Raw genomic sequence first — 18,870 nt, 5'->3', positions numbered from 1 at the left:
CTTTAAGAGCTAATAATTAGAGCTAATATGAAATGCAACATGCTGTCATAGGTATGATTCAATATCTGAAAACAAGGGCAAGACATGTTGAGCCTCCTGTGAACAGGATTTTAATGTTTTTATTCAAAAAATACCATTATAGACAACTCTGACTGGACCACACACAGGGCTGTACAGTGCAACATATAGAGTACGCTGTATGCAGTACTGAAAGAAAATTGAAGAAAAATGGACAGTGCTTTGAATGATTTTACCTTGTCGCACTGATTACATGAGAGAAGTAGAGCTACTTGTGTGTGAGAGAGAGCTAGTTGTGTGTGTTTGTCAGGGTTGGAAATTAGCCTCTGCCGCCCACCAAATGCAGATATTTTTGGTAACCTTTTCAGTCTGGGTGAAGGCATTTAGGAAAAGGTCACATGGGTGCAGGTTACCTTTTCCCTAAATGCCTTCACCCAGACTGAAAAGATATCCACATTTTTAACATGCATGCTTCCTGAACACCTGCTCATGTGCTTCAGCTTTACCTCCAACACTTCATCTTTTTATTGACTTCTCGTCTCAACTCCTACCACTAAACAGTGGAGAAAACTCTGACCATAATACTACAGAATCAAGGCTCTTTTAAAACAAAATGATCTGTCTTACATTAACAATCAATATGTTTAAAGCTCGGGCAGAAATATGTTTGACCTCTGCATTTGACAGAGTGATGTTCAATTTAGACGCTGATAACTAAATAAGAGCCATTAAGTAATTGTGCAAAACCTCAATAGTCTATTAATCGTTTCCATAATCGATGACTAGTCCACTAACAAAAAAGTTGTTTGATGCAGGCTTAAAGGAAACGCAAGCTCAGCTCTCTCTCTCGTTAGGTTTTGTATTATGTAGTCACTGTACAGGTTTGTAAAAGACGAACTGCCCTGCGCTTTTTTTTGTAGGCAAAAGCTAAAGAGGAAAGGATTTCTGGTGATAATCGCTGCTGCCTAATGGTGCTTTGTTTCAGCACCAGGCGCTGTCTACTGTCTGCAGAGCTGCTCACACACTGTTCCATGGCGGGGATGTTTTGTGTCTGTCACTGATTGTCTTGGCGTTGTTGTTTAGAAAATAATGAAATACATAAAAGGCATGATGAAAATAATTTTGCAGGACAGATTTTATTGCTGCCAACTCCTGATTCAAGTACAAATTTGCGACATGAATAAAAAATGGGGGGGGAGCGATAACACCGCATACCGCCTGCCACCCTGGATCACCGCAGGAGGGATTCCTTCACAGCGACAGCAATCGTCGTTGCTTGAGTTTCTGTGGGCATCGCTGGACCTCGTGTCATGAACAGTTCAGCAGCAGCAGCAAGGTGTTGTGTTAATGCAGATCTGTGTCAGACTGGAGCCCCGAGCACAGCGTTATTGATCCTGTTGGACTGAATGCAAATTAAAGTGACACAGACCTTTTCACGGCCATTGATCAGTTGACAGAATTAATAGTGTTCAGTTTAATAGAAGCTTCAGACATCAGGTCCTTGTTTGGGTAACCCCCTTTCGATGTTTGTATTCACCCTGTGTTCTTATCCTTCTCTGATGACAGCAAAGAGGCTAAAGTCACTGATGACTTTCAGCCTTCTAGGTCACACAGTACTCTCTCTGTGTAACATATCAACCAACAATTCTCATTCACTGAATATGTGAGCGTGGGGAGAAAGGCCCGTCATTGTTGAGATTCACAGAGCGCACATGAGAAAGCAGCTTTGGAGTTTTCTATGAATGAATGAATACAAACTGAGTAAGCAGCCACATGATGATCACGTTTACAGCAACAAGCTTGAATAACCACAACAAGCAAAAATGAAAAATATGTGTTACTTCATAAAGGTCACATATTCTCCTCCTCTTCAACCGGTGTAAATAAGTCTCAGAGCTCTTCAAAACATGTGTGTGAAGTTTCTTGTTCTAAATCCACTCTGATCCTGTATTTGATCATGTAAACCCCTCTATTTCAGCCCTGCTCAGAACAGGCTGTTTCTGTGTCTGTACCTTTAAATATGTAAATGAGCTGTGTCTGACCCCGCCCCCTCTCTGGAGGGGCTTGGGGCTTTCTCGCTCCATGTCCTATTGTTTACGGTGAGAAGACAGACTCAGAGGGCAGAAAAAACACCTAGCTGTGGGAGTGTCACCCACCTGGGGGAGGGATTAATGCCCTTTGTGATGTCATGAAGGGAAACTCTCCAAACGGCCTGTTTGAGCACACATTTTCTGAAAAGTGGAGCAGACAAAAGATGGAGAGGATGGACTTTTCTCATTATTGGGGGGTTTGTAGCCAGACGAGAAACACTTATAATCCTAGAAAAACATGTTGAAGCGTATCTCTGAAGCGTAATATGTGACCTTTAAAAATATCGCTAAAAACGACTTAGAATAAATTAGTCAGCCAAACGATGAAAAGGGAAGAAGTGATAAAAAGGTATGAAAGAAAAGATATGACCTGAGCCTTTAAGTTGGGCTGTATAAGACCTCCAGCTGTAAACTGGTGGGCTCTGGTTCTCTCCTGCAGGTGTAAGGAGAGAGGACTGACCTGCTTTCTTAAGAAAATAGCAGGTCATTGGAGCAGTAGAGGGTTGAAGGCAGGTCATGTTTCATAGCAGCATCATATATACATGCACATAACAGAAACACTGGTCCCTCAGCTGCAGTTAGGTTGAACAAAATCGATCCGCAAACAGTATCTGAAGAATGTTAGCTTGAATGCTTTATTCGTTTTAAGGTATGAGGCATGTGTTATTTGCTCATCATAATTCTTTTTACATTTGGAAATATTCGCACTGATTAGCTTTTATTTGGATTATAAGGAAAAAGGTCCTTCTTTTTCGAAACAGATGGGATAGAATTAAGAAAGAGAAAGGTTGATAAAGAAGCTTTATCTACAATCTAACTATCAAGGCTTCTAAACGTAAATAATTATCAACAAGAAGAAGACTACACATACATGTGCAAACCACTGCGTTAGTCCAGTGGTTTTTGCATTCGCCCCATGTACAGAGGTTTATAATCTTTCAAGAAGCCTGCCCAGGTTGAAATCCAACCTGAGATTTTACTTCATTTCTTATCAGGAATCATTTTCATTCATATTTTTGACTTAAAGGCTGGCTCACTTTGCAATGAGCTGTCACAAATTCACAACCACTCACACATATATACCATTTCAGTTTATCTTAGCTCAATCACAAGTTAAAACGTCCACAATCTGATTTTGTCTTCAACTGCTCCTTCACCTTTCAGCATTTTTAGTTTCATTAACCTTCCCGCTGGATGTAATTCACTTAACGTCTCATTCAATTTCCCCTTAAAACAGCCATCATCTGCCCAAACACTCATCCTATTAGGCTTGCAGAGGGATGAGGCAATGTTTGCATGTGTGTGTGTGTGTGTGTGTGTGTGTGTGTGTGTGTGTGTGTGTGTGTGTGTGTGTGTGTGTGTGTGTGTGTGTGTGTGTGTGTGTGTGTGTGTGTGTGTGTGTGTGTGTGTGTGTGTGTGTGTGTGTGTGTGTGTGGTTTAACGAGCCAAAAGTCAAGCCTGACCCTGTACAGGTGAGCAATATGTTTTCTTTGGCTCATCCCAAGTCTAAAGAGAAGAGTCATGACTTAATATGCAAATGAAATCATCCCCTCCTCCTCCTCCTCCTCCTCCTCCTCCTGCTCCTCCTCCTCCTCCTCCTCCGCGGGTCTGTAATCCACGGGGTGGGGCAGGCGGAGACAACAAATGGTTTTAATCTGCGATCGGCCATATGGCTCACTGGCTGCGGGAGGAGGAGGGGCCTCGGGTAAAGCTATTTGTACTGTTTTGTGTGCCTGCTGTGGGGGGAAATGTGACAGTTTATGTACAAGAGCAGGAAGACAGGATTTATAGGCAGGGAAAAGAGAGGAGAGATGTTTCAGGTTGAAAAAGGAGGAGATTGGAGGGTAGGAGCTAAAGGCTAACAGAACCCTGCTCAGAGTTTAGCACAATTTATGTTTTATTTTAGTTAAAAATAAATCATATAACTATCATTATTGAGAGGAATTTTGCAGATAAGGTTCTTTTTCTTGAAGAGTAAGGTCGCTTTCACAAGTTCGATAGACTCAGAGCAGTTTTTCATTTGGTCGGTTTGCTTTCACACTGCACTCAGTGAAGCACACCAAAGCCTGTTAAATGTTGTGTACAGTAGCCACTGGTCACTAGTTGGGGCTGTAGCTCCGGTCAGTGGCTGCTGCCTCCACCCTAATGCTGCAATATGACCAACAACAGGACAGTGAAAGAATGGCACCCCATAGCACGGCACAGTTTGTCATTAGTTTGATTCATAAAATGGAGATTAAGTTATATGTCGGCTGTGTCAGGTTAAACTTGCATATCGACTGATGTGTAACCACATTAAGCACAGTCATGTGGACATTAACAAGCAAGGAGGACTGAAGGCTGGTGTTGTTAGCAATGCTAACATTAGCCACGCTTTGGTTTGGATTGCATGTTCACCTATGGCCAACCGAACTCTGGGGCACATGGAAGCGAACCGAGAACCTAGTTTTCATGCGGACCAGATTTCGGTTCTTTGGTCCGCACCAGAGTTTGTTTAAGCATTCACAGCACCCCAAACCCAGAGAAACTATCTGACAAAGGGTCAGCCACACAGCTCAGGTGTGAATGCACCCTAAGGGGCTTTTTTTGATACCAGAAAACAATAAAACACTATGTAGACACCAGACTCCATTGACAGAAACAGTTATTTTAGCTTACAGAACTCAGGAGTTGCTGATCTACTCCTGCATCAATCAGTTTGTGTTATTTTGTCTCAAGCAAATTGAATAAACAAAATATCCAACTTACTTATTAGTTTAGGATGTTTTGGACCAGCTACTCCCGTGTCCTGTAAATTTAAATTTCTGTTTTTGTCATTTTAAACTGAAGAAGAAGAAGGCGATGTTAAGGCTGCTTCTGATCTTAACCCTCATAAAAAAAAGGTCTATCTCTGCAGGGAGTCTGAGCTTTATGTTGTCAGGGACCTAAAGTAACAATCTGAGCCTGAAGCAAAACAACTAAACTCTGAGTTGATGTACTTATAATGCTGGCAGATTATGCTTCAGCCATTCCAGCCCTTTTCATGGCTGCTTGCTTAAATTAATGACTGGAGCAATACCAAAAAGTTTTTATTCAGCGATTAGTCATTTACATCTCAAAATACTTAAAATTAAGAACATCAAATCAGACATAAGAGCAAACAGTGAGTGCAGATTTTATATGCAGCATGAGCTTTACTAAGTTATCCAAGCAAACACAAATCAGGGATTTAATACTTGACACGCTATATGAAGCACATCCCTGCCACATGTAGATGTATTAATCAGTATTACACACATAAGTACGCTCAGTCTAAAGCAGAGATTTGTACGGCATCCATACGAGAACGGCTACTGTTGAACACAACTGCTGTGAAAATAGACATGAATTATGGAAGTTGGAGGCCAGGTTGCTATGGAAACGCAGATTTGGAAAAAGGTTTATGCATGGATTTGTCTTCGGCTACAGAACAAGAGACCTGCAGGAAAAGTCTCCTACTGTGTCAGACCTAAGTAAGAGTGACTTGGACACTATGAGAATATGAGACGCGACTGAGGAGTGACAGGTCGGGTGTCTTTTCTAAAAATAGGACTGACATGTCGAACAGAGAGGTTTTAGACTTAAATACGCTGCAGAGCTGGTTGTTGTCAGGATGCACACATTAGTAAATTCAATGATGTAAGAGTTGACCTTTGATGATTGTGACCCTGAAAATAAAAGTCAAACCACACTAAACTGGTGCTTTACTGTCTGTCTGGAACTGGCTGGTCTGATGGGCCAGATGTTGTAGAATTAAAAAGCAACAGTTGTAGTCCTGCAGCCTCTTTAAAAACCAGTATGACCAATCGGAAAGGAGCACTGCAGACTCCCCGCTGAGGAACAACCAGCTGCTCTCCCAAGCCCACCATGGTTTACGGTCACATCTTATTTTTCTCTATACTTTCCACCAGCAAGTTCTGTTAACACATGCCCTCCGTTTCCTCTTGTGATTTATCTTATATATATATATATATATATTTTTTTTTTTATTATTGTGCTGTCCCAGGTTGTTGCCGCCGCCATGTTTGTTTTGCTGATAAGTCACTTGGCTGAGGCCGCGCCTGTGCAGGTAGTCGGCAGTTGTTAGAAACTTGGTTAAGGCGTTTACATGCCAGAGTATCCTGACTCCCTCATCCTCTCATAACCCCTCAACCATCTTATCCTAACTGTATCCTAAATTAAACATTTTCAGCTATTCCCTTTGGTTTGTGTTTCTGAATGTCATGTTTTTACTTGTCTGTAAGAGCATAAATATAATTTGTATTCAGTTGTTAAGTCATGCTCCTGCTGTGATGAGGACATATTTACCAAATACAAAAAGTCAAAATCAGTGTTTATTAGGTTTCAATTTCTCAAGTTATTAGCTTCTAAATGACTTCATTTGTCATTTCATGACAGGCTGAAGGACAAATAGTGAGTAATCCAAAAAAAACATAAAAACACACTAACACACACGCAAACTTGTCGGTAACGATGTCGGTGCTTGTATCGGATCCAGTGAGTTAAATTAATCTCAGCGAGCCTCCTCTCCTGCCCCGTTTAATTGAATTGCTGTGACTCTAACATTTTATGAAGCGCTGCAACCTTAGCATCTCAAAAAGCTCACACAAAGGAGAACTGGTAAGTGTGTGTGTGTGTGTGTGTGTGTGTGTATATGAGTTTGTGCGGAGGGACGATGAACCTGCCTAAAATAGCCACAAAACACCCACAGAGCTGCGTGAGAGAAGAAGAGCTCTGAGAAGAGAAAACAGAAGAGAATGATGGCCAAAAAGAAGGGATGATATCTCGATGAAGGAATGATGTATGGACACACACACACACACACACACACACACACACACACACACACACACACACACACACACACACACACACACACACACACACACACACACACACACACACACACACACACACACACACACACACACACACACACACACACACACACACACACAGTCTCCAGGTAGTAACACTAATATCACACCTCTGGGCACCATGTCACTCTGCCTGGAGTACAGATGCGGCAACACTGAATTCAAATTATCGCCTCTCACTCCTTGGCGCTGTCTTTTTAAAAATGTACAATCTGTAGGCGGGGATCTGGATTTTTAGTACGAGAAATGTTCAGACTGAGTAGTATTAACCAATCAGGTATCAGCAAGCTCTGATGTATTCAGGAAACGCAGTCTGTATGGAGAGCGAAAGCATGCAGTACGCCATCCACCATGATGACATCACAGCTCCAATCGGTCGTAATCTGACCATTTATTTATCTCTTTAAACAGATACCTGCATGTCAGCCCAGCTAATAATCTGTTCCAGATCAAACATTTACACTTGAGCGACAAATCTGCACAACGCTGTGTTGTGAAAGCCACTCAGCGTTCAGATTTCCTTTAAACAAACATATTTGTTTCTCCTCTTGAAGACAGACCTGGCAAAGGACTGTAAACAATGAAGTGCAAAAAAAAGAAGCATTATCGATAAATTAGGTTCCCAGAGGCAAACAGTAAGACGAAGAAGTCTCAAGCCACCACTAGGTTTGTTGTTTCAGCAAAGTTTTAATGACCGTCCATATTTTTACTAAGTCTCTTTATTTAGATACAACCAAACAATACAGGAAATAGGTTTTCCAAAGGCTAAAGACAGACACCAAAACGCACAGGAAACAATGTCATTGCCCTTCAAAGTACTGGAGTGTAACTCTCAGAACCAGATTATTTATGTATTATATGGCTGGATATCTCTTGAGTTTCTGATAGCACTGTACTAAAGCCAGAAATGCCTCCAAGGACAGAGTTTCCAAAAAGTGAGTGTGGTCCATCAGGACGTTAAGTAGCTAAATCTTGACTTCTGCGAAAAGATGTTTAGTCAGTTTGCTTTTTTTTTTTTCCAGGAGGAGTTTGCTTTCAGGCTAAGCTCCTTTGGGTGATCTTTCCCCCTTGCATAACTGAGCCACACAATCATCTGCGGGACTGAACTGCACGTCCAACTTTTAACCATATCAACACGAGGACAAGTGTGTCTGACAGGCTGCATCGATAAAGTAAGTGTCAAAGAATACGTACAGATTGTTTTAAACTCATGGAAGAAAGCTGCAAAAAGAAAACAGGGGCACTGAAACTGCAAGATACAAACTCCTGCTTGACTTAAGATGAATACACTTCCATGATACTCATATACTTTGCATGTTTAGTGTGTTCTCTCTCTTTTACTCACAGAATTGGTATCTCTCGTGAGCTGCAGGGTCCCACAGCGCCACAGCAACCAGATTATAAATGCTCTAATCCAGGATTTTGCCAATCCCAGTTCAGCATCAAGCAGTGGTGCATGCTCAACATCCACGTAGCATCAGTGGGGAGTGTGTGTGTGTGTGTGTGTGTGTGTGTGTGTGTGTGTGTGTGTGTGTGTGTGTGTGTGTGTGTGTGTGTGTGTGTTGGAGGCTTTAGGGAGATTTTGCAGTGGGGGGCATCATTGAGCTGCATTGAGTAAAGAGGAGATTTTCTCATTTAGAATATGAGTTTGATATTTTACCTTAAAATCCAAACCTGCTCTAGTTTGGCAGCATAACTGAGAGTAACCTCTTTTTCTCAGTCCTACAAAGAGGTTTTTTTGTTCCTAGCAAATGCTTTTTGGTACTTGTCAGAGTGTACAAACATTTGGTCTAAATCTGCTGAGGATCAGAACATAGATCCATAGATGGATGGAGAGGAGGTGAGAGGGGGGAGGCAGTGATTACCATCCCGTCCACAAACATTTTGCTCTAAATTGCATTGGCTGAGCAGCCAGCTGTGGCTTCAGATTAAACATAAAAACAGACAGGAGAGCGGCTCTGCCAGCAGGAACGCTAAATAATGTAATGCTCTGGATGTGGGGGGTGGAAGGGTCAGAAGAGCAGCCAAACCAACACAGATGGAAAAAGAAAGCATGCTTTTTGCCAAAATGTTTACACACGCAATAAAAGAGGGACGTCAGTAAAGGGGAAATCCAATGTGTTAAAAACACAGGTCCTCTTTTGATATACTTAGACATACAAATGACTGAAAAGAAGAAGCAGTAATGAAAATGCTCGGTAAGTGGACAAATGGATGAAATGTGAACACACTAAAACTTCTTGTTTTTGTCACCGACAAGTTCATTCTGAGTGTCTGACAACATTAAAGTAAGGATCCCCACAGAGAGAGACCTTTTTGTTAAAGATAGAGATTTGATTTTTTTTCCAAAAACAGCTGTTACATCTCCATATGCACCAATCCAACATTGCATTTGCATAGTGCTGGCTCCACATACAAACAGGAAGCAGCAACAACTGTCAGGTTTTTCAAATTCAACATTTTAAAATGAAGTGTTGGAATTGTACTTTCAATCATATAGAAGGAACTGTTCCATATGGTCTAAACGTCGTCATGGAGACGATTTGTGGACACAATTCAGTCTGAACGTCTTCAAAGTGAGACTGTGCGAGCTGAGAATCTTTAAAGAGCCCAACCATCTTTTTTGTTCAGTGACGTGGATCAGCGCCGTCAGTCTGATATCGATACGTAAACTACGTCAATATCAGACGCGTTAACAGAATATGCTGACCTCCATACATCCATACCTTACACCTAAAGGAATTCCAGCAACGCTGTGAAGCGAGTTCTGCCTGTGCTACATTTCTGACTGCAAGTATGAGTTAAAGATGACGTAGTAGTCAAACTCCATGAAAACTGAAATTGTTCTCCCCAGTTTAAAGATCACCTCATTGTGACAAATGTGAGTACACATTGTCACACAGCAGTCAGGACACTGGGAAATTATTTAACACTGTGTCCCAAAAAGTACTTTACACATTGTTTCATCGTGCGTCTCCCTCTCAGTAAATACTGCCTACGTACTGGAACGAGATAAAAAGCTGTGCAGAGACAGAGTACCATCTCGGACAAACACTGGTGCTATAATGAGTCACACACATGCAGAGCGATGGTGCACCTGGGAAAGCTTTTTCACAGAATCATTTCTGTCCCTCTACATCCTTTTTATCTGCAGAGGAAAATGTCTCCGTCATAAATTGTTTAAATGAATCACTTTTATATTTCAATTTGCATGAAATTTGCAAACTAAATTAACAGACAGAAGCTCTAAATATTATTCCAGCAGAGGTCCATGTACTGAGAACCAAACAACTAATACTTTGAAAAGGTTAAGACTGAAACGCTCCGGCAGATACAAATGACCCTGAAAACAGCCATGACCAAAATGGCTAATGGATTATTTCTGCATCAAGGGCCCGACGGCGGATTAGCATTACACGAGCAATCTCCTGTTATGATTTAGAGATAGAGACAGAAAGGAAAATAAAAGATCCAGAGAAACGGAAAGAGCAGGGAGGGGTAGATTAAAGGGGGGGATTATGTAATCGTTCAATTCATTTCAATTAGACTTTGGCAGCAGCTTCAGAACGACTCCTCTGGGCGAGTCGATCGGGTAATTAAGTATGAAGTGTGAGAGCCAAACAAGTTTGTAAGAGAAGTTTGTAAGTTGAACAGCTGGCAGTGTTGTCAACGCGACGGCCTCTGGGTGACAAAGTTACAGACGTAATTGTCATGTAGAGAGAAAAAACACTGCAGAGGAACAACGCCGTCATTGTCTTACTCAAACACTGAAACACATTTTACTACGACACAGACACAAAAAATATACCTTCACTGATTTGTTAATTAAGATTTGTAATCAAAGGTACTTATGACCTTGTGCAGACGCAGCTTTCAGACTATGAATTTGGAGAGAAATTAAATGCTAGCATAATATCACATGAAGCTCTGCTAATCACTGTGCTTTCATTGGATGGCTCACTAAAGAGTTGCTTATGAGCAGAAGTTAACGAATGCATTTGAATTGGCATATTTATGATGGAGTAGTCAGATTTTCTCATTTTGTTTTGTTTTTCTGCCTTTGTTTGATAGGAGAGTGGATGGAGACGGAAATCGGGATAAGGAGAGGGAACGACATGCGAGAAAGGAGTCACATGTTGGACGTGAACCTGGGCTGCCTGCTTGGAAGACTACAGCCTTCGTAAATGGGCCGCGGTTTAACTTCGAGGGAGGCCGCCTGCGCCCCATGATGCCTCTTATTAAACTCTTTTCAAAGCCACCAGTCTCCATTGACAAAATCAGTGGTATATCGTCACAGAACACGGGAGTTGCTTGTCTACAGATGCATCAACTTGTTAGTTTGTGTCATAGTGTGTTAGAAACATTTTGTAAGATCTGACCAAGATGTTTACAACACCAAAGTCAACACAGTTACACAAACCAACAAGCGCAAGAGGAGCAACTCACATACTGTTTCCTGCTAGGTAGAGTAACTACTTTTGTTTGAATGGGACCTGGCGCTTTAAGGGAGTTTTCAATGGCTGTTATGGCTTAGAAAAGGCAACTCTCTCTTTTAAAATAAATGTTTGTCTACAACTTTTTTGTAAAGCCAGAAACTTAGTTAATAATCTGAGCCTGTCAGGACAATAAGACATTTTGATAAACGTCTATGTATCACTAGAATTTGCCCCAAAGGACAAGGGCCTGTGTCCACAGACAGCACCTCCTGACCCCTGAGACCATCTCAGCGTCAGCTATTTCACAGCACTCGAGGTTGAAAACAGTTCAACGTTACGAACAGCGCCACTCTCGTCAATGTCACTTCCTCCTCACTGACCAATCAAAATCAAGAAGTGGTGGGACATCTGATATCAGCTTTGCCAACAATAATGGCAGAGAAGGAGGAGACGCTAGTCCGACTCGTCTTTTCGATGGAACAGTTTCCAGGTGCAGAGCTGATGTCAGGACACGACTACTTTAAATCATTTTCATCTTTTCTTGGTGATATTTTCTTGAATTAAAGCAAATATTAATCTCACTGAGCTATCTAGAACACACCTAACGGATAATACCAAGGGAAGCAGAAGTTAACTTTCGTAACCTAGCAACAATGAGTGCTGGTGAGAAGCGCTCTGAAACGGAGGTCGTGAGCGCTTCCAGCACAAAGATGCTGTCTGTAAACACAGAGCCTTACAGTACAATGCAGCCTTTACAGACTTCATGATTTCTACTTTCATTTGCCCTGAAAAAGAAGAACGTGTTGATCCTTCTTTATAACGTTTAATATTGCTTCTTTAAATGAAAATAAATCAACCAACGCAAATGTAAACACTGCAGTTTCTGTCAGGTTCTTGATGTCAATGTCATACCTAACCTTACAAAAGGAAAGAGAAAAAGACGGTGGGATACATTTGTTTTGGTCGGCTTGTTTCAGGTAGACAGGAGAGAGAGAGAGAGAGAGAGAGTGAGGGGAAAGAGGGGGCGTGAAGTGGAAGTGTGACGAGGAACATGTTTGAGCTAAAGAGATAACCACTCCGTGATTCAGAGAAGTTGAAGCATTCCTAAGAGTATTATACCTGCAGAGGAGTTAGGGCTGTACTGCAGTGATGGTGGAAGTGAAAGTAAAAGCAGAGACAGACACAAGGAGAGTTCAAATGCAGAATACAAAGTCGTGTTGAAGATCCGTCTGATAATGAGAAAAGGTGTGAGGTGAATAACAATCACATGAACAGAGAGGGTTTGGACTAGTTCATAATGAAATAGGGTAACAATGTGCGAGATAACCAGCAGGCTAAGAGTGCCAGCATAGACACATTTCACATGACTGCTGCAGAGTGTGCAGAGAGTATCAGCTGTTTCCTCGTGTCCTGTGGTCGTGTTAGCGGCCAAAAACACACAGATGGAGTCGAGTGGACCAAATCTTTTTTTCTCCGTTTACTTCCTGCACATTGAGTCTTATGGACACAAATAGGCTGAACTAACCCAAAGTACAACAGTTTACATAGAGTCATTAGAATAAAACTGCGTGTTATTATCTGCTACGCCTTTGTTAGTTCAGCTCATAAAAACAACAAGGAGAGAGTTTCATGGAGATATATTCTGACGTGAGGCTACAAGTTTGTTCCAAATGAATCCTTCTCCCTCAGGACACAGTTTAACAAAGAGTGAGCGTTTGATTCATTCACAGATCGTAAATGTTTCTTGAAATACTTTACTCGCCCCTGATTTATGTGTCTCAATGAGCCGTAGTGGAGCGACTGTTGGTGGTGAAATACACAACCACGACTCGACTCTGAGGTGTTTGATGATAGGAACAAGTGAAAATTTGACAAACTCTCCTGTCATGATCTGTGATCTCTCTAATTGTGCCCTGACTCCTCATATAACCGTTTAAGAATAAAAGTAAAGCTTATTTTTGTCAATGCTCTACCTACAGTGTTTCCTTGTTCAATGGGAGGAGATGTCAGGCTGGTAAAACAAATGTTGAATAAATAACAAAGAGACTTAAACATGTAAAGCAGAGCATAACCTGCCTATGAGCTCTGCAAATATTTCAGACAAACACGTTTCAACATCAGGAACAGATCATCAAACTGATCATCAAACCATACGGAGTGGAAAAGCCAAAAGTGCGATTGTCTTATGTTTACAAAAGTGTAAAATATGCAATTATAAAATAAAGGTTGTTTTCATAAGCCGACGGTTTCTATTGCCGAGTTTTATGTAGAGATGCACCGGTTGTGAAAATCAGCCTCTTAGCGATACTTATGGTTTTTCATGACTTCATATGTTGCAAGACTCCCACAATGCAAACTTTTTCTCAAATGTTTGACCATGAAACATCTCAGAGTTTGTCCGACTGGTGGCTTCCTCTTCCCGATAAAAAAACTTCTCCTAATCGGTTGTTATGTGAACTAGGTGTTAGCATTAAATTTATACGACACAACAGATAAACACCAGCTACTGACATCATTCTCCAATGAGCCGGTGTCTGTCCACAGGGCCGATACAGATGTTGAACCGATACATCCCTAGTTCAGTGCAGCTATAAAGTGAAAATCCTCACATGCAGCACTTAAACGCACGGCTTGTGTCTTAACATGATCCCTCAGCATGTAATGGATGTTGAACCATGTTTAGAAAAGATGCTTTTTCTCTTCATTTGTTACATAATCTCTGCATCCATGATGACACGTTTGAGAGAAAATCCAATATTCTGTCCAAGATGTGTTTTAGCATTTCATAACAACACGTTTCAGGCCGTCTGACAGTCATCAGGTTCTGTGTACGCGGGGTTAATAGTTTGCCATCAGGACCGGTCGGCTGACAGCGGTGTGCGTGCCGTCGTCATCTGAATGTCTGCCCTCCGGTGCCTTCTGGACAATCCACTAAATTGAATCTATTAATCACTTTTAGGTGTGTTTATATGTGTGTGCTGAGACGGGTAGAGAGAGAGAGAGAGAGAGAGAGAGAGAGAGATGGCACACCAATAATCCCATGTGATAATCTCTTGGAGTTCAGTCAATAATATCAGCGGTGAAGGGGGGGAAGAGACGGAGGAAACAGTAAAACAGAACAACAGCTCCCCATAAAACAGCTGCATAGGTCAGGACACTAATGCAGCTTTAATGTTGATGTTAGTTTGCTGCTAAATAATGACATGGCAGGGGAATAAAAGCTTCCCTCCTCGCTATGTAGGCAGTCAAAGTATTAGTATTATAATATGAAGATATAAGCTGCAATACCACAGTTAGCAGAAACAACAGGGTTAGCAGCTCCGGTAAGAAGTCGTCCTTGTTGAATTAATTTTAGTCCAGGCCGATATCAAGTCAAAAGATGGGGACAAGACAAACCAGAGAGGACAAGACAAACTAGTCTGACCTTAGTTTGTCAGAAACTCAGGTAGGAAGTGACAGACCTAGCCAAGTGGACAATGTTGTATATTTAAGAAACCAAGTGTATTTGACATATCGTCCATTTACAGCAAATACTGCTAAATCTCTTTTTAAATTTGAGGCAATAAAACAAAGGTGTCATTTTCCTTCATTTTGGGGGTTTTTTGGCCTCAATTCCTGCAAACGTAACCACGCATACGTTTCTTCCTTGTCTAATTTAAACGGATTTCCTCAATTTTAACTGATGGGTCATAATGAGGAAGCAGGTGTGTCTGTCATTAAAGTTTCTGAAAGTCTCTTTTTCTGCCCGAACACACTAAAACACAACCTCAGAGGTTTATATTAAAAACAATATTTCCAAAGTCTTTTTAGCACTCTAACATGCTGAGGTAGTTGCGGACACAAGGAACAGGAATTGCAGCAGCAATGCATTTTTTATTATGCTATTGTATAAGTATGGATAAAGCAGCCATGACCAAGGAATGTGCAGCATTGAGGGTATTGTCCTTAAGTTCAAGATTGCAAGTTTTGCTGCAGGGACTCTCTGTTTGTCATCCTCTATTTCCATTTCACACTTTCCAGTGATGCAAGCTGACGCCTCCGAATGTCTGGTAAATTGGTATATCGATTACATTTTTACACTTTACATGAGTAAAGACATGAAAGAAAAAACATTTTCAGAACATAATGTACTGGCATGTACAGTAATTACATTGCTTAGTGACACATGACTGTCCTCACATAGCTGTCAAGAATCACTGCTGTGCTGTCAACAAGCGTCACATACTGTAATCCTGCACAGAGTCTCCTCTCCCTAACACGGCAAAAAGCTTCACAACCGCTCGCAGAGATACAGCACCTTCAGCTGCACACCTTACCAATAAAAAAAACCCCAGCAGCTGCAGGATGTGTCTGTTCAAGAGCAAACAGAGTGAAAACACACTGCCCAGCCCGGCAATGCACCAGAGACAGATCTGCGTAGGTTCACACGGATAGGGAGACGAGGTGTTTGTTGGAATTTTTACTGTACAAAGAGTGTGTAATGATGGAGCCCACGCAGGGAAGGTTAGAGCGAGGAGACGACAACACTGATTTGAGTGACTGATGATTCGTGCAGAGGTCATTTGTAATAACGTGTCAGGAAGGTGGTGACAGAATGAGGAAGACGAAAACTAATCAGGGAGCATGCAGAGTGCATAATTAAGGCAAATGTTCTGTTAGAATCACAGCTTTCTTCTGTTTTCATGTGTGATAATGGACTGAAGATCACAGAACACAGTTTGCTGTATCTTCAGTCTTTTACAATAATTGATGAATACGCCTCGAGGGTGGAGATGGAAAAATTACAAATAAAGACAAGGGTATCTGCTTCGTAAACTCCTCCGCAGTGCTCAATAACAGAGGGGTGAAGGTGAAGAGACACTTTAATGATGAATAAAAGATGGAGGGATGACATGAAAAACAATAGCCAGTGTCTTGGTCACACAGAACTAAAAAGGGTGATTTGATGGGTGGGGACTAACACCAGATGGAAAAGAATCGGAGATGGAAACAGTAACAATGAAGACACAGATAGTCCATATCTGTTTTGTGAACTCTGATACAGTTCAGGGTGAGTCTGATAAAGTCTGGGGAAGGCGACATGACGTTTAAATGATGAATAAAATATGAAAGGATGACTGGAAGTGCGATGAAGTAACCAGTATCTTTACCAGACGAAGGGATGATGTGATTAGGGGGGAATGACTTCATGAAGATGGAAATGGTCAAATTAAAAACATGGGTCGACTTGGATGGTCGTTTCTCCTTCACAAACTCTGAACAAGTCGAGTGAGGCTGAGGTGACTCTTGACGTTGATGTGAAGGTGGAGTGATGACAGTAAGTACGATCAAGCGAGCAGGTTCGTTGATCACACAAATGGTTCATTTGTTGGATGGGAGGGTGGTTCCAAAAGCCGAGTACCTTGCGCTTGCGTTCAGCACGTTCCCGCGAACGCCTCCTCCTCTCTCGGGCTTTCTCCAGAGCCTTCAGGTCCGGAGGCTGATCCATCTCGGACCTGGCCTTCTTAATGTGAGCCGCGGCGTGAGCCATGACTGCTCTATCACTGTTCCCACACGAAGAAAACTAAACTCAGAAGTCCTCTCAGAGCGCGTGCTTCATTTGCAGAATCAAGCCTCGATAATCTCGCCAGGTGACTGAGCCCAAGGACGAACCGTCAGAGGATAGACTCCGCTCCTCTAACCCAGCAGATCTCCTCATACATAAACAGAGTGTCTGTACAGCTCCCTCCCTGCTGCCTGGATAACTGCATCTGAGGCAGGGATGGAGAGACAGCAGGGGTGGGACGGTACACGCCAACGAGAGGTAAGCTTAGCAGACCAATCAAAAGGCAGAGAGTCAGGAAAAGAGCTCCGCCTCTCCCTGTGTCGAGGTAGCAGCAGATGCTCTGGGAACCCTCTGATTTGGACTCTTCAAATACATGACATCCCCACTCATCGGGTAGCAGCAAGGGGAGGCAGGGTGAGGGGGGGTTTTGGGATTATAGAAAGCCGGTGTGAGGGAGGGGTTAGAGGAAACGATACATGTGTGGGTGGGGGAGACAGGACGCGGAAGCATCAGCCACTGTCCTTTGGAGAAAAAGAACAGTGGGAGGTACCACTTTTACAGCAGTCAGAGGGGAGAAAGACTTCACTCCATCCTCCCCCTTTTAGCAAGTGCAGAATGGTACGGTCCGTATCAGTGGCTGGGAGGTTTCACAGCTCAGGAGCAAACACAGTCACATAAATACACACAGAAAAACACATATTTCTCAGGCACATGTTTACACCTTTTTAGCTTCTAGAATAAAAAAAAAGTATAACTGCACAGGATACAAGATCCTTGTAACTTCTCTGGCGATGAGTTTGTATCCGACTCCAAATATATGACATTTCAAAAATACTACACTTATTCCTAATAAAACTTGCCAAATTGTGTCATGATTTTATTCCACATTTCAATTAATCCTTAAGTACGTAGTTTTACTTGCAAAGAGGAATGTAAAATTATTTAATTGTTAGATGTAAACATATATTTTTTTTATTTAGTCTTCAGCTTTTATTTAAATCATTTAAAGATAGGACAGTGGATAGTGTCAGAATTCAGGGGGAGAAAAAGAGTGGGATATGACATATGGGAGAGGAGCCACAGGTTGGATTCGAATCCTGCACCGCCAGCCTGGAGAACTATGGCCTCTGTACATGGGGCGTACACTGTACACTAACCACTACGCTTCCGGTGCCCCATGAGACCTTAATTGACTATTTTTGTTCAATTTTCAGGAGGATATGGGCGGGAAAAGATGTTTAATAAAGCCTAAAGTGTTTTGTGGGTCAGGCAGATATTTCTGTTCCCAACAGATTTCATTTGAAATGTTGTTATTGATGTGTTACACCACACACTAAGTACTGTACCTCTTTTTAACTGGAGGCTGTGGTGCTGTGTATTGTGTTTTTGATGGTGTTATGATTACTTTTCCAGCCTTTACACATCCCATTATGCTATATCCCAATTTATTTATAATGTTAAGGTTCTCTGTACCCTTCATAAGAAAGGGACTTAGTGATATATTTATTTCCCTGTGTCTTTTTTGATGTAATTTGAAAAGGTACCAATCTTGGTGTACACTCTGACTGTCTTTTAGTTTTGTATTGTATGGATGTAGTGAGACTGTTTGTGGCTCTATTTTCTAAGGTAGCTAATGTATTTGTTATGATACCACTCCATGGTCATATGTCACAGTCCTCCTCCCCCTTTTTCATTAAACATCTTACATAGAGATGGAAGCGTTGAAAACTACAGCAATGCTCCACACAATCGCTGTCCATGGTGCTGAAATCACAAAAACGTTCCATGTTTTTACAGCCTCACTAAAGGGTAGCTAATCAAACCAAATGGGCTCAACAACAACTGGTGCTTTTGTTGCTAAAAAGTCTCATGAAGAGAAAGGGCAA

At 41.8% G+C, this 18,870-nt stretch overlaps 1 protein-coding gene across 1 annotated transcript in view; it reads right to left on the bottom strand.

Moving 5' to 3' along the window:
* ank2b (ankyrin 2b, neuronal) overlaps positions 1-17,563 on the bottom strand; it is a 104,384-nt gene extending 86,821 nt beyond the window's left edge. The window contains 1 exon segment of the mRNA XM_065950105.1: positions 16,841-17,563. Coding sequence (XP_065806177.1) covers positions 16,841-16,969 — 129 coding nt within the window. The 5' untranslated portion in view covers positions 16,970-17,563.
* Positions 17,564-18,870: the final 1,307 nt, after the last annotated feature.

Source organism: Labrus bergylta, chromosome 22 (assembly GCF_963930695.1).
Source record: "Labrus bergylta chromosome 22, fLabBer1.1, whole genome shotgun sequence".
Taxonomy (NCBI): domain Eukaryota; kingdom Metazoa; phylum Chordata; class Actinopteri; order Labriformes; family Labridae; genus Labrus; species Labrus bergylta.
The sequence above is the reverse complement of the archived record's forward strand: the minus strand, read 5'-3'. Positions and strand labels throughout refer to the sequence as shown.